Source organism: Hippoglossus stenolepis, chromosome 18, assembly GCF_022539355.2.
Source record: "Hippoglossus stenolepis isolate QCI-W04-F060 chromosome 18, HSTE1.2, whole genome shotgun sequence".
Classification (NCBI taxonomy): Eukaryota; Metazoa; Chordata; class Actinopteri; order Pleuronectiformes; family Pleuronectidae; genus Hippoglossus; species Hippoglossus stenolepis.
The window spans coordinates 11,869,894-11,886,714 of NC_061500.1; the positions used below are offsets into that span (position 1 = coordinate 11,869,894).

General features: G+C 39.9%; 2 protein-coding genes across 3 annotated transcripts in view; both read left to right on the top strand.

Moving 5' to 3' along the window:
- Positions 1 to 6,631, top strand: part of znf462 (zinc finger protein 462) — a 47,157-nt gene extending 40,526 nt beyond the window's left edge. For both annotated transcript variants that reach the window (XM_035184088.2, XM_035184092.2), the window contains exons 11-13: positions 588 to 894; positions 1,708 to 1,849; positions 2,637 to 6,631. In XM_035184088.2, the coding sequence (XP_035039979.1) occupies positions 588 to 894; positions 1,708 to 1,849; positions 2,637 to 2,853 (666 nt within the window). In that variant the 3' untranslated portion in view covers positions 2,854 to 6,631. The remainder of the gene's footprint in view (positions 1 to 587; positions 895 to 1,707; positions 1,850 to 2,636) is intronic.
- A 2,669-nt stretch (positions 6,632 to 9,300) lies between these two features.
- rad23b (RAD23 homolog B, nucleotide excision repair protein) lies at positions 9,301 to 16,738 on the top strand. Its single transcript, XM_035185094.2, has 10 exons — positions 9,301 to 9,519; positions 10,338 to 10,419; positions 12,237 to 12,316; positions 12,976 to 13,163; positions 13,267 to 13,322; positions 14,543 to 14,670; positions 14,812 to 14,941; positions 15,071 to 15,198; positions 15,466 to 15,657; positions 15,812 to 16,738. Exons 1-10 carry the CDS (start codon positions 9,454 to 9,456, stop codon positions 15,920 to 15,922), a joined length of 1,161 nt encoding a protein of 386 aa, XP_035040985.1. The 5' UTR covers positions 9,301 to 9,453; the 3' UTR covers positions 15,923 to 16,738.
- The last annotated feature ends 83 nt before the right edge of the window (positions 16,739 to 16,821 follow it).

The following is a 16,821-nucleotide window of genomic DNA, read 5'->3' on the forward strand; positions in this document are numbered from 1 at the left end:
GAGTCTGCTCCTGAAAAAAAACTTCACTTATTATTTACTATTGCTTTAACATTAAATCAGGTTTTAAAATGTATATAACGTATAAAGCTAATCTGAAAGTTAATGTATAAAGAAACAAACAACCAGAGAGAAACAAACTCAAGTGTCTCCACCCGGTTGTAAGAATCTGCATAAATCAGCTTAAGAATTTATCATAGTTTAGAACAATCAGGATTCGATTTTTCAGTTTCTCTAGTAATTGTTACAAAGGGGCACGCCAAGGGACGGCGGTTTTATCCCAGGCTTCTCTAGGGTGCAGAAGACTAGACATGGTGTGTGATAGAAGAATTCCTGCATATAGAAGCACTCTATGAATGTGTGTGAGTGAATGGGGGAATCTAACTTGTACTGTAAAGTACTTAATTGTCGACAAGACTTGAAAAACGTTATATAAATACAGACCATATACTACTAATTATTTTTAATTCTTTAACAAGCTGCATTAGAAAAGAAAAATCCCCAAATGAAATGAAAGCGAGTTCTGAAAGACAAACATGGCTCCAATCACACTGCACCAAACTGATAAATTACCTCCTGTTTCTGATCAGGTTATCCGCAACTTTGAGCTGATGGGCCGCGTCAACCTGGACCAGCTGGAGATGATAAAGGAACAAGGGAGCAGCGCGGAGGAGGAAGAGGAGAGAGATATGATGCGGATGGTCGTAGACGGAGACTTGGCTGCAGAGGAGGAGGATGAGCTTTATGATGACGAAGGATTGGAAATTATGGAAAACTTAATGGCTGAGCAGAGAGTGATGGATGATGACGAGATGGAGGACAACATCAAAGAAGAAGAGGAGGAGGAGGAAGAAGAGGACATTAAGGGGATGGAGGAAGAAAGGACTGGCCTACAAGGTAAATAGAAAAGACCATCAATACAAATCTTCTATAGATATCATTTCACCTATTATTCACTCATACAGACGCGGATCATTTCCAGGAACCTTCTGTAAACAAAGTTATACCATTTTATTTAAGAAGAAAACAATCTGAAACGACAAAATAAAACATGGACCAACATTGTTGATGTTTATTATCAAGTGAGAGCACCTTTCTGTCACTAGCAGTAATACAGCTACTGATATTTACCATAGACTGTATGTAAAGATGGACGACATGACGGCTCGCCAAAAGTGAATCCAAAGTGTCTCAACAACCCCCTGGTGGCTGGCTACAGTATAGGTCATATGCCATGCCTCATCCATCTTAACCAATGGGACATGGAGCAAAGTACATAGATGGTCATTAAAGGTTGTTCTTATCACACTGATGTCTCTTCAAGTGTTACATTTTTTCCATTAAGTTTGGTTCTAATTGGTTGTTTAATGCGATTTAAAATGGGGTGAGACGTCATGATTGGCTGCTGAGACTGATTCACACTTCCAGAATATTTTATATTGTGTTTTGGAAGTCCCATAACATACGTGTTTTTCGATTCCTTTTTTTATTTCATTGTTCTGGTTATTATAGTATTGTATAGTAGTAAGATATAATCACTCCAAAGGCGCCCACATTCATTTAAAAATTTGACTTCGTGATTGGTGTATTACTTATAATTACATCATAATGAATAAACTCTATCCATAAATATGTCTATTGTTTTCAAGTACTCTATGAATAGGAAATAAACGAGTGAGACTAACCAATCATTCAAACTCTGTTTCCCAGACGTCCTTGCATCTCCCTCCAGCAGCAGCAGCAGCAGCAGCTGTGGGCCGAGCGGTGTAGAGAAGCGTCTTCCCTGCGAGTTCTGTGGCCGCTGCTTCACCGACAGCCTCGAGTGGGAACGACACGTCCTTCGACATGGCATGTTAGTACTTTTCCTTTTTCTCTTTCTCTCTACTCTGTTTGGGTGAGAGCTGTGTGTTGGATTGCCATTAGATTTGGCACAGATGTTCATTCAGTCCCCCTCAGGTTGAAATTTAACAACTCTGGGTAAAGTTTTGAATTTGTTGAGAACTTTGAATTTCAACCAAATAGTGCTATTTTAGTGCTATTTATTAAACCTTAACATGCTAACACACTAATCATTCTAACGTGGTGTCCCTGGTAAGCATCATTACATGTAGACATTGTGACTATGTTGGCATGGTTGCTTTAACATTTAGCTCAAGCACCATTGTGTCTACAGCTTGGTACTAGCCAATAAGACTAAAAGTCACAAGCATGGCTTTAGACTTTTAGTCTTATTTTATTAGTGTATCTGTGTATTTAAAATTCAGCCATCTCTGTCCTTTTATTCATATCTTTACCAATCACTGTAAATAAAGATGGATGACGCATGTCCCCTTCCTCCCACTGTGCAAAACTGAAGCCAAAATATCTTGCATACGGGTGCTGCCATCTATGACTGGTGACATCATATGAAGTCTGCGCAATAGAAACCATCTTTCAGAAAACCTTTTTAGGCATGTACTTTGATTTTTTTAGTTTAATATTAGGTAGGCAGAGTTTAAACTGTATATATATAGACTGCAGCCAGCCATTAGGGGGCGATCCAGATGATTTGGCTTCACTTTTGCACTTATGTCGTCCTTCCTCTGTCATCGATGTTTCTGTGAGCGATGCAAACTTATTTTTGCTCCCTGTATTTTTAGGACGGTTAACAGTCAGATCGACACCAGCGCCACCTCAGCAATAGAGGCCTCCGCTTCATCTTCCACTGGCTCCTCTGTCCTGATGGACACAGGCCTGGACCTTTCCGGCAACAGAACAGAGGAAGGAAACCCTGGTGATCTATCACTGAGAAGTCAAAGCCTGTTTATGGAGGACAATGAAATGCTTGACACCAAAAAGGATCAACAGTTTGCTTGAACAGATTGTGGCCTCTTGGGATATTGTTCTAGAAAATGATAACGTTGGGTAGGATCAACACTGAGGAAACAAAAAAAAGATTGAAATGGAAAAAAAAGTGACTTCTTATGAGTTGGAACATTATTAGATTTTAGACGTTACATATATACGTATTAGGTTGTGCTGCATTAAAATGACTGAGCTCTTTAAATGAGCGGTCCCCTAGGACAGATCTTAATATATTGGTAACCAATAGTGAACAGAACTCTTTATTGCTGACATTCTGGTCAAATCTACAGTGAACGATCCCACCTAGATAAAAATCGAGCTATTTATAAATAACTTTGTCAAAAATGATAAAACTAAATTTAAGCATTTTATTATTGAAAGCACCTTTTACACTCCCCCTGCCCATCCAAAACGGGGTTACTGTAAATTGACCAAGAAGAAACAAACAAGATGATGAAAGCATTTACAGCCGTGGCCCCAGTGTCTTTGTTTGTTGTTGAAAATGTTAAACTTATTTCATCTTAGCCTTGTGTTAAATGTGTAGAAGTATTCCTTGAGGAAGAGTCGCACCTTATCTATTTTAGCAAAATGCTTTATTCATTCGTAAAATTACCGACACTTTCCCCTGATGTTTGTAGCAAATTGCTATATTTTCGGTCCCTTAATATTATACTGCGTATAAGCCTTCAGCCTGTGGCACCTTTAGTATTTTTTTGTCTAGTAATTTCACTTAAAACGAAATATTGGAAATTCTGGTAATACTGTAAAATGTCATTTTCCTTGTTCGATACCATGTTGTTTGTGATCCAGGTTACCGGATGTGAGACATTGCAGATCAAAATAACGACAGAGATATGTTGTATTGTGACTGCAACCGTATGAGGTATCCGTTATGAGGTATCCTGGAACATAAACACAGGTTTTATAACAGTAGTGGCATCTTGACCAAGAGACAGAGATTAGCCTTGTCTTTTCAGAGCAAAACACTGGATGTGATGGGATGTGCCAGAATCCAGTTCATCTAGTTTATCCACACACTTTTAAAGGTTCAGTGTGTATAATTTAGTGACATCTAGTGGCGAAGTGTCATGTTGCAGCTGAATAACCCTCGCAACACCCTCCCCTTCCAAACATGAAGGCTTCATTTGTCCAGTTTGGGCTACTGTCAAAAACATGGCGGCGTCCGTAGAGAGGACCCGCTCCCGATGTAAATGTACAAATATTTAAATATAAAGGGCCCATTCTAGGGTAAAAAAAACAACAATTCGTACAATTTATATGATCACACACTAGCGAAAACATCACTACGATTATTTTATATTAAATTTCCGCCCAATAGAGTCCTTTCATCTAAATCTTTCACACTGAACCTTTAATGACTTTTAATGGTTAAGAGAGATCTGTGATCCATATGGTGTATACCTCTGGGTGTGGGATCAGACCATGTCTGAGTGCTGAAGCCAGCATGCAAGTGCCTTAAAATGCAGTTCCACTAATGGCCACGTGATGGTTTTATTTGCTTTAAGAAAACAGTCCCAAATTGTGTCAGGTAACGAGGAAAATATCCAGCTTTTCAGCCCAGGTACACCTGCTTCCTCTCACTGTCCAAAAACATGCGGCTTAGGTGAATTGGAGACTTTAAATTGACTGTGGGGGTGAATGGTTGTTTGTCTCTGGACATTGGCCCTGTGATACACTGGCAACCTGTCCATGGTGTTTCCCTCCTCTTACCCAATGTCAGATGAGATTAGCTCCAGTTCCCCCCCTGTCCCTCAAAGAATAAATGCTAAAGATAATGGATGGATGGATGGTAGAAAAATTTAATGCCAGTGGAAGTGAATAGAATTGAATTTGTTATACTCAAAAAATGTTAAGATGTAGTGACTTTTATTGGAACTCTCTTTTACCAAATGAAAATCCATGTGACAATGAGTTGATGTTTATAGCCATGTTTGCTTCCACTCAGCCCTCCAAAAAGTAATGATGCTGCAGACATGGTCACGTTATTCATTCACGAGTGATAGGTTACACTGAAAAGACAAGTCTGACTCGGTCAAAAGGCCAATAAAATCATTGGTTTCCACATATATTGAGTATATGTGCCACTTGGACACTCTGTTGATGATTGACTTTTCTAAAGGTGTCAAATCCCCCGAACGTAAACCCCTTTTAAATTCTCACCCTGTATCGACTCAAGTGTCCCAGCCTGCGTTCTTGTGCACTTCTTTTGAGACAAAAGTCATCATGTTAGTGTTAATATTGACAAAAGGCAGAGATTGTATTTGCTGGAATTTGCTGCTTGAACGCCCATAAGCCTTATAAGAAGTGAAGAGAAATTAAGTCAAATTCATACCCAATTCCAATATGACCAATTAGCAACGTTTAAATGACAGATAGCCTAAAACTTGTAGAGGAGCACGGTTGATCTAGTCGTGTTCTTGGTACCAAAATATTTACCAAGTCTGCTGTGTTTGCTGCTGTGATTGTCTTTCCTGAGCATTAGATGGAAATGGGAAATCTGGGTTTGGGCCATGGAGTTTTAGAATTAGAGTTCTATGCGTGGAACCCAGGTAAACTACATGTTTGCAGCCATGTATAGGAAAACAAAAACTACTCGTTAAGTGTTTGAACTGTGGTGTTTCAGAAAGGATACTTAAACCCTTTTTTTCCTTTAGGTGTTCTTGCTTTAAAAAAAAGAGAAAAAAAAGAAATCTTAAAGATGATAGATAACCCTCCGGGGCTTTTTGAGTCCCCAATCCAACATTATTAAGCTGTTGTACAATGTCTGGTTACAATGAAAAATATCTCCTTTTTTGTACTGTAATGGGAATGAGCAGATGGGAAGAGAAGTGTGGTTGTAGGATATTTAAACACATGAAGGAAAATGATGCAGTTCTCTGAAAATTAATAGCCAGGGCTTTTATTTTGAAAAAGAAATGCATGGCGATGTAAGAGACGAGAAAAAATGAGTTCCTCTGGGAGCATTTTCTTCAACTGCTTGGACTTTTTCTGTGCTCGGCCAACATCTGAGTCGACGGTGGACCTATAGATCCCTCTGAAATCTAGCGTACTCATGTCTAATCTCAAATCTGACGCTCCAGTCTCTTTTATCCATGGCCTGTGAGGGCATCAGCCCGTTCAAAGGAGGCCTACCCTTAAGTCTACACTGTCAACAAAAAGAGGGAGTGCAGCAGCCACAATCTGCTCCTCAGTCCTGTTTATTACCTTAAAAACCAGTTCAGTTGGTGCTGAGTCTCAAAGACCCTTTCTTTCTGTTTTACAGGACCAGCTTGTAGCTCTTTGAAAGTTAAACTGTTTGAAACTGTTGTTGTAGTAATAAGCTTTGTACGGCAGCTTGAAAACCCGGTGTAAACCAGACGATAAACTGGTTCAGTCTGGGTAATGAAGCTGTCATCCCAAAATTATTTGTCGTTCTGTGATCATTTTAATAGAACATGGCTATGAATCCCTCACTGTGTGCAGTCCATAGACTGTAATACCCCCAGTTTACCCAAAGTTAAACCCCTGCTGACAACACACTGGATACTTGTATATATGTTTAGTTTCTTTCTGATGCATTTCTCTTTTCAGACTGTTGTCTCCATAGTTTGACACTAGAATTTCTCCTTCTTGCCTTTCTTCCCATATAAATCTGATTACCTGATGGTGGGTTGTGATGTTGCCTAGAATGATTGTTTACAATTTTATTCCATTTATCTCTGGATATTCTGTAAATATTGTAATTCATTGTCTTTTTTTAACTTGATAATAAAGTTATCAGATAATGGTTGATTGGATTTTGATTGTGTGCTACATGATGTCACAATGTAAAATTGTGCATTATAATTCATAAATATACTGTATATATCTATATACTGTATATATGAATCCCCCACTCTTCCCATGTGGGCGGTCTTGTGTTTCTTATACCAGAAGCTTGGGAGCCTGAGGGTTCTGCACAGTATCTGAGTTGTCCTTCTGGACACAGATCTCAGATGTTGTTCCTGGAGCCTGCTGGAGCCTCTCTCCCAGTTCGGGGGGGTTAGAGCTCTGAGTGCTGCCTTTACCAAAGGCACCAATGTTGCCTTCACTTTCCACATCTTCTCTAGCTCCTCTTTAAACCCGAGGCATCTTTCAAGCTTCTCAGGTTGCTTGATGTGGCTGTTGCTTGGGATCGCTACATCTAACACCACTGCCCTCTTCTGCCGTGTTGACCACCACTGGTTAGCCTTAAAATGTTCTCAGTGGATAAAATCACTTTCTTTGTAGCATGAGGTGCATGAGGCTGGAATTGGATTCCTGCATGGCAAGGCCCTTAAACTTCAAGTGTAACAGCAAATAGGAGAGTCATACTGTCTGACATCGCACGGGTCAACAAGGTCTGCATCTGTTGTTGGGGAACCAGGGCAACCTAATAAGAAGTGGGCTACTGAAACTAGGGTAGGGAGCAGGAACTCCATATGTAAATGTATATAGATTCTACAAAGTTGGTATCCTTTATCACTCATATCACTTCCTAATAAACTACCCTCTATGAATTATGCAAATCAGAACAGATTTGTAAGTATAATAAAACCCTGATAATCAAGCTTTCTGAATAGTAAAATGGAAATATGTTGTATATTGACTGCTATATGTTTCCAGGGTTAAGTGATACCAAATTAACTATTGAGGTATGACTAATTCATGTCATTGAAGTATTTTATTTCCAGTATGCACATGTTAGTATTTAGCTGAAGGCCTCACCAGCTGCACAATGTGACTGTGTATGGCTCTAGACTCTGTGCTGGTGATATTTAGTCACTGGTTTAATCATGCATGGTTATCCATTCTAGCTTTCTTGCAACATGTTTCCAATTCCCTGTGACATATACAATTTTCTTTGTAACAATTCCACAGAGACCTTGGAGCAACCAATAATAGCCGGCAGCTCGTCCACAGGAAATAGCTCCGGGGCTGAGAAGGCATCTCAGCAGCCTTCTCTCTGTGCTACACCCTTCTGTGTTTCTCTCTACTCCACTACACATCCTGCAAGAGCTCTGCTGACCAGAACCACAAACCCTGCAAATGGCAGTGGTGAGTGTGTGTTTTGTGTACATGCATGAAGTGCTGAGCTTCTTGCACCCTACATACCACAAGTCATTTAGGTCAGCTATGCTTCCATGTGTCACTGCTCCTTTGTTTTGCTTACTGCATCACTAAAAAAAGATAAAAGCAGCCCTTGGGGTGGTCTCTCTCTCTGGTGTCTTCCTATTGAACGTCTCACACACACATCCTCTGCGCTTCCTCTTCTCCTCCTCCTCTTCCAGCCTATTTTAGAAGGGGCTAAGTCTTTATTTTACATGTCTAACATCGTCACTTAAAAATATCTCCAAGTCACCTGAGAGCAGACTGCAATCTCTGTGGCTCGCCACTTCAGTGGGGGCCGATGGCAGACTGACGACCCCTGGAGACGAGAGCAAGAGGCACAGCCACCGGTGGGGAGAGGGGAAAGGAGGACACTGCTGCTGCTGCTGCTGAGAGAAGCCACATAAGGAACGCCTGGTGAGTGTGTGCTCAGGCTGAGGCAGGCGAGGGCACTGCTCACAACGTAATAACTGGATGACACACACACACACAAAGGAAGGACAGGGTAAGGCAGTTGGAAAGAAAGATGAATCGACTCATAAACAGTTACAGTCTCAGCAGCATCCAGATGTCAGATTTGTCAAATAATTCCTAACACCCACGCTGAAGGTACTGCAGTGCACTGACTTGCATGGTTGAGTTGTTGCTCCGTCATGTCTTCAGCTGAATTGGAGTCTGCTTCCGGGCAGAATGTGTTCCTGAGTGGGTTAGTAAGAGTAATTATGATTATGATTATTATTGTTATTATTATTATACATTTGATTTACATAGCAATTTTACCAATGCTATACAAAGAGATTCATAGTTTAAAAAAACTGAGAAAGCTGATAAAAGCAAATAGTGAATATAAATTACAGATAATAATCACCTTAAAATCTGTAAATCTTACACCATTTATTAATCAATGTGAAATTAAAACAATGGTGGAAAGTAAATTGATTAATTTCATTTTACTGCCATTGTAAAGCATTTGATGTTTGTAATGTGGATTTTGAAATTATATTATTACTATCATTATTATTATTATTATTTATACAAATACTGCACTCAACTTTACTTGGGTGTTTCTATTATCTGCTACTTCTTACGTCCTCTAAAATCTGGTATTTATTTTGCAGATGAATACAAAATATATGATCAGCACATACAATATGATGCAGTGCTAAATAATAATAAACAGTTAACAGTATATAAAACACACTGAAAGATTATTCCCAATGGTAATGCATCAGTGATTTAAAACCCTATGAAATAATTTATAATAGCGGAATAACACAACACTCCTCTCCTGCGTGACATGAGATGCGATGCTGAAGTGGAACCGGCGGGGGCGCTGTAGCCTGAGCGAGTCACGCGCAGAAGAAGAAAGACGTGAAGTCATGGCGGCTGACAGTTTCTAATGAGCCAACAAAAACACACAAGACTCCTGCAAGTTAGACCCACAACGTTGAATCCAGACGCGGGGATACAAACTCGGTGGACAAGATGTTGATAACTTTGAAAACCCTACAACAGCTGACGTTTAAAATCGACATCGACGAGGAGGAGACGGTAAAGAGTTGAAGCCATGCATCTGTCTGTGGGGAAGGGGGTGGAGTGGGAGTGGGGTATGTCCTGGAAGCGAGTCATTCATGTTTATGACCGTTTATAGACTCATAGATAAGTCTGCGTAAAAAAAATAATCTTTTCGATTTCCCGACTGTTCGAGTTAACATGGCTGATGTTTGACGCCGAGCCTGAGAGAGAACCGCGTTATTTATTATGGCTTGAGCAGGAAAGTAGTTTGCATCGTCAGCACTTAGCCGTAGCCCACTTCATGCTCCAGATGGGGTTATGAAAAGATGACAGGTTAAGTTAGCATTAGCTGTAGCCTTTAGTGTTCGTAAAGTGTTACGTTTCCCGATAATTTTCTATCAAAAACGTCAAAATTAGCAAGTTAGCAGCATTTAATTAGCGCCATTTAATGCAATGAGTCAGGTATTATATTTTAGCTAAGAGTGAACCAGCACTAAACTGTATGTCGATATCATATAAGACCTCTACTGACTGAGGTCTGATGGTCACTGCAGTTTATTAATAAAACTTCTCATTTTCACATTTTTCTTTTTGTTCATTTTCATTGAGCCTTCACATCTACGTGAAACATGAAAAATGCATATTATGAACTTGGATTCAGGTATAAAGCTTCAATATGATTTCAGTGTGTCAGTATCATATCCGTGTAACTGCAGTTGTATGACGCTGCCAGTAGTTAACCCTCTGCACACTTTGTACTTTCATTTTTGAATTGGTTCTAAAGTTGTGTCACCAGCACTGCACCAATGTCCTGACGTATAAAACTGTTTTTTTTTTTTTAAATCTTCTAACAGGTGAAGACTTTAAAAGAGAGGATCGAACAGGAGAAGGGAAAGGAAATATTTTCCATTGCTGGACAGAAGCTGATCTATGCCGGTACGTTACCGCTGTCTGCTGTGGTTATATTCATTATTCATTATTCAGATTATTGTCCTGATAGGGAAATGATGCCATGCACAGTTTGCTATATACAAAATCTGCCCTTGAGAAACAGACAAGAAACTGCTTCTGGCTCAAGGATTATCTTTGCAAATATGTTTTTTCGATGACTGATCAGACAGTGTAAAGGAGATTGCAGAAAGTCGGCAGCTATGGATGGCCTCCAAGAATGCTAAATGAAAATTGGCCAAAGAACATGAAGAGAAGTCTGATAAATATTGGCAGCACATTCTTTGGTCACATGAAAATAAATTTATTTGGATCAGCCATGAGTACTACAGTGACTGTCTGGTACTGACAGTGAAAGCTGGAGGCGAAAGTTTGCTGATACAAGTGCAAGAGCTGTAGGGGAGTTGACATTTGTAGAATAAACCATGAATGCTAGTATGTGTAACCAAATATTGACTAAAAAGATGTGACGAGAGGAGAGTTGAATACAAGACAGAGGATTTGGTATCAAATGTGTAATTGGCAATATTTTGGACTTGGACCACATTCGGTGAGGTTTAACACTAACAAATTGGATACTACTGAAACCCATCATTAGCAAGCAGCGCTTTCAGATCAGATATCCAATTTTATGACAATTCTTTGAGACAAAATGACATGCTGATTGTTTTTGACAATTTTACTTGGTCTGCTGCTCAAAGTGGCAGCATGGATCTTTCACAAATTCTCCTCCTGGATGAGGTTTCAGCTTATTAGCTGGAAATCAGGCAGCCCAACAGCTTTCCCCTGTTGACAAATTAGCATCTTGGTGCAACGGCCAATATTTTGGGGCTTCTGGTGTAGACCGTAGATATCAGGGCCAAAACAGTTCCGTTGGCTGTACTGTGTTTACAGTCCGACTAGTTTCTTTTCTCACATAAGTCGAAAGTTTTCTCACACAAAACACAATCACCGATACTTTTTGTAGGTGTAAGACGAAGTTTTGGCTAATCTTTATTAACATCTATCTGCTTATCAATGCAGATAAATAAATGCATTTTGGTCAATGTGTTCCGCCTCTTTTTCTCTGCACATCATCGGCTGTTTACCTGCGAGCAACCAAAGCCTATTTGGTCAAACTAGAAATGGAAACCAGAAGGATTCCAGCCCTTAAATCTTGTCCCTCACCTACACATTCTGCATATTCAAATGCAGAATGGGTTAATAGAAATTACTTAGCTGGTAACTTTTAAACCACAAAACTTACCTGCATAACCGTGTCTGTCTTTTACTTCAACAACAAAATAATCTTTAGTCAGTTTCCCTTGGAAAGCATGAACTTCTGCATCTACTTTTCTTGACAATCACCATGATGCCTCTCAGTGATGATGCACAACTGTTACATGCGTATTGCGTCACCCTGACTGTGACCTGAGAGGCATACAGCCAGAGGGGAACCACCCTGAAGGGTGTTAATCTACCGTTTTTGTTATTTTCTTTTATCACATAAAAATATACATTTCTGTCATGGGAATTGTTTTTTGTATTTGAGATGTTTCTATTGTATTTATGAATTGCGGTGCAGGACAGATCAAACTGTCTTGTGGGCTGCATATCAACGACCCGGAGGCCAAACGTTCCCCGCCCCTGCAATAGAACAAAAAGAACCATATGTGGTGACAAAAGCAGGCGATTTATCAGCTCAGAAATCTTCTATTCAATGATACAATATGATACCGTCTTTTGTTACGTCTCCACGTGTTGTTTCAGAGTTCATGGCGGGTCAACCCCACAGAGTTGTGACTCCTTTTTCTGTCTCTTCGCAGGTAAAATCCTCAACGATGACACGGCCCTCAAGGAGTATAAAATCGATGAGAAGAACTTTGTGGTCATCATGGTGACAAAGGTTCAGAAATCTAAAAAGAAAACGTTTTCTTAAATGGCAGATCATTGTATTGTAACGTGATTTTATCATCTATGTATTTATTAATATATTTTTTTATAATCATGCTTAGTTTTTGTAGCTCATATTGTCCTTGAATGTAATGGATAGGGCTACTATAGAACTATGAATATGGGTTGTAACCTTCTCTTCCCACTATCAGCAACTGAAGTTTGTCTGTTGAACAAGCGTTTTTGTGCACATGAACAAAAAGACTCAAGAAGCCCTGACACTGAGTGGGGTCAGTGTAGTCCATGCCCTGCTCTGGTTTACTCCTTTGTATCACACTGCACATAACTCCACAAAGATCAGAACATCTTTACACATTGTCTTGTTGCTAGCTGCACTCAGAAAGAAAGGAACAATTTACATCAATCCTTTCTCCTCAAAATGGCTGTATTTAAGCTCGGCTGTTGTTAGTATTTTCTCATTCTGAAGGTATAGAAAACGTTTTTGTCCAAATCTTCATTCTGTGTATAATACTTATGTACGATACAGGGCTTACAGTTCTCCAGAACTCTGCTGGAATTACGGTGCATAGCCGTATATAGACTAAAATTTACATTTACATGACCCGTAACCCAACAATGACATATTTTCATATTTAAAATGTTGTCTTACAGCCTAAAACAGCCTCGGCCACCCCACAGCCTTCACCCTCGCCTTCCACTTCAGCTCCCACCTCCACAGCTCCCGCAGCACCTGCTGCCTCTTCGTCTGTCTCGGAAAACACGATCGAGCGCTCCTCTACAGATGAGAAACCAGAGGAGAGGCGGTCCTCCACTGCTGAACCGGCTTCCTCCCCAGTCGGGTAAAGATCGACCGATGTTTGTCTGAAACCAAAGGGCTCTTTTCTGTGTGTCAAGAAGTTTTGCACTACAGGCTTCAATCAAATTCTTTTTTTTCTCCTGCAGAAGCTCTGAGGCATCAACAAACACAAACCTACTTAATGAGGCTGTTTCAAATCTAGGTAAGGCTGCATTTGTAAACCTAAGACTTTTTATTGGTGCTCGCTCTGACAGATGTGTAATTATGAGTCTGATATTTTGCTGCCTCAAATAATTTCTTATTGATACCCATTGCACACTGATATTGACATGTCTTAATCAATAAAAGGTCTGATACTGCTGCTCAGCCGAAACATAATCCTATAATTCCTTATGGTCACATGCTCTAAACTTTGCAAATATTGTTTTGCTCAGAGCAAATCCTTTAGTTGTCAATTATTTTGGTTCATGTGAATATTCAGTGTGTGATGTGGGTTGTTTATTTTTGTGGGACACAGAAGAGGGATAAATCTTTATGTTTACTCCTGTAATTATCTTCCCATGTTATGTATTCAATTTGTGCTCAACCAGGGTGGCCGCACATTCTTCAAAGATCTTAAAATCTCTTAAATTCAATTTTACAAATAAAAGGCCTTAAAGAGTATTAATTGTCTCAAATATAGACTGGATGGGTCTACATTGTTTTAGGCCCATTGCCGCCTCGGGATACCATGGAAATTGCATTATTCTGGTTAAGTTCATGCCTTTCATGAAAGCTAATGCCTTTCTAACAAGCCTGCTAACTAGTTTATGAGCACGGGGAAATGCAACTTTAACGATAAGTGGCTTGAGAACAACGAGTACTCGTGGTAAAAAACAGTTTCTGGAAGTTCTTGTGAAGCAAACCACACTGTCTTTTTAAACTTGGGATTGTACGAATCAACGGTGTGGAATATAACATGCATAATTACTCATTTATGCATGTTACTAAGTTTGGTTTTAAATTTCATTTTAAGTGGTTTTAAAAAGGTCCTAAAGATTTTCAGTTTCATCTTGTTTATACCCTAGACACAGTTCACGTCTAATATTCTAGGGTCAAATGTTAGTGGTGTTCTTTGTGTTATGTTATCTTAAAAATGTGGGAGCAGAACATCTGTCTTACAGTATGTTGATATTTTACATTTTATTCAATTCCTAGTGGCATTTGTGTTTGGAGATTATTCATATTTTTCACATTAAACTTATTTATTCTCGTGGTTTGACGCTTACTTTTAAAGTAATTTATTAATCCACTTTTATATTTTGTCAATAATAATTAGGAAGGGACTGCCCTTAAGTTTTTTCAAAAAACCTGAGCAAACAGGAATTGTGGTAGCTCTCTGGTGCCACCACTGACATGTGTTTGGTGTGTGTGTTGCTTTAGTAACTGGCCCGTCATATGATGCCATGGTGAACGAGATGATGCTCATGGGCTACGAGAGGGAGAAGGTGGTGGCAGCTCTGAGAGCGAGCTTCAACAACCCAGACAGAGCTGTGGAGTACCTGCTTACCGTAAGAGCCTGTGCCTATAACAATTGTGTCTGTGCAATATTCCAGCTATGTGCGTTTAAATGCCTCATAGACTACATGTAATTCTGAATTGTGGGATCCTACCCTCTTCAGTGTAATGTGAAATGTTTTAATCTCTGACAGGGGATCCCGGGCAGGGATCAGGGCAATGTGACCGGTTCTGATGCGGTGGTGCCTCCAGTAAGCGGAATTTCAGCTGCATCGACAGGCGGTATTATCGTCCCAGCCAACACTGGCTCTTCAGGTGCTGGAGGTAAATGGCCCACACTGTTCTGCACACGCCATCAGCTTCAGTGAGCAAGTGCTTAGGGTCTGTTCTAACTTTTCTATGTCTGTCTTGTTGTGTCTTGCTGCTTATCTGACTCATACTTTATCTTCTCAGCCAATCCCCTGAGTTTCCTGAGAAGTCAGCCCCAGTTTCATGTGATGCGACAGCTGATCCAACAGAACGCCGCCCTGCTCCCGGCTCTGCTGCAGGAGATCGGCAGAGAAAACCCCGAGCTGTTGCAGGTGAAGTCCTGACAGATGACTGATCTCGTTCTAAATTATTATTGGATTATTATTAGAGATTGTTGAAGAAAGTGTCAAGAGTTTGACACAGTCCTGATTTTATGGGACACTTAGTGGCTCTGAGATTCCCGTCTGTCCTATCCTTGTGAACGTTATATATCCAGAATGTCTTGAGGGAAAGACAAGAGCTGCCTCATAAGGTCCAGGCAACTGTGAATAGTTTCCATGCCTCCATAGTCATGATTAAACTGCTCATTTGCACTGTAGGAGATCAGCAGCCACCAAGAGCAATTCATCCAGATGCTGAATGAGCCCAATCCAGAGGCTGTGCCAGTCAGTGGCGAAGGTGGATCCGGAGGTGGATCTGGAGGAGCCGGAGGAATGGGGGTTAGCTCACCTGGCGGAAGTCACACCAGCTACATTCAGGTCACGCCGCAGGAGAAGGAGGCCATCGAGAGGGTGAGCAGGAACATAATATGACCTCTATCTGTCCAACCAGTGCAAAAGTGATGCTTTCTTTTTTCTTTTTTGCTCTATTCCCACTTAGTACAAACTGTTATTTGCTTATTTAAATATTTTTGGGCTAATTTGCAACATGTCTCTTTACTTCCAGCTAAAAGCCTTAGGATTTCCAGAAGGACTTGTTATACAAGCGTACTTTGCTTGTGAGAAGAACGAGGACTTGGCCGCCAACTTCCTTTTACAACAGACCTTTGATGATTGAAAGAGCCATCCTTATTTTCGATTTATTTTCCTTATTTCTTCCTCTACTTTTTGTGTACAACAAAGCCTTTTGCATTTCCCAAAAAAAAGTTTTATTCACCACTTCCATACTTTCTATTAATAACACTGGATGATTATCACATTATGACGGGCTGTTGTTTGTGATCAGTTTGAAGTGGACGAACAATTAAGGGACAGTGACTGTGCATCAGAAATCACCTGCATGCTATTGATTTCTTTAACACTAGTTAAGTCAATATTGTTTGCAATGCCAGTATGTTTCATAAGTGAGGTGTGGTCAGGGTAGATCTGAAGGGTATCCATGCACTATTGTTCGTTTTTTTTTTTTTAATTGAGGAGATGTAAAAAAATTAAAGCTGTGGACATCAAAAAACATGTACGGCACTGGTTCTTTTTTTCTGTTCAGCACCCTGAATCTGCATGTAAATCAACAGGAGCTGTGTCTTGAACTCTGGACTGCAGCACATATATGAAGGCATTTAAACATGTGTATAGTTTACATGTGATGGGGTTGAGTTGCAGCGACTGTCATTTTTACAGAAAAGAAATAAAGTTTTCAAGATAAATGAAAGCTGTGCCTGTTTTGCTGTGTTTGAGTCAGACGGCAGAAAACTGAATGTGGTCTTAAAAGAAAACTTTACCCTAAACATCTTTTAGTGTTAGTAAATGGCTTTTACAATCACTTCCTGGTCCCATTCTAGTAATTTCATACAATAGACTGTAAAAACACATTTTGCTTGGTTCATCATGCTCCATATTAAATAAAAAACTCACTGTTGCAGTGAAAGAAACTCGACTAATTTAGTGACTGTTTTTTTTTTTCTAAGAAAAAGTGTATTTAGGACATTTTTTATTTCTTTGGTGTCATCCAACCCACAC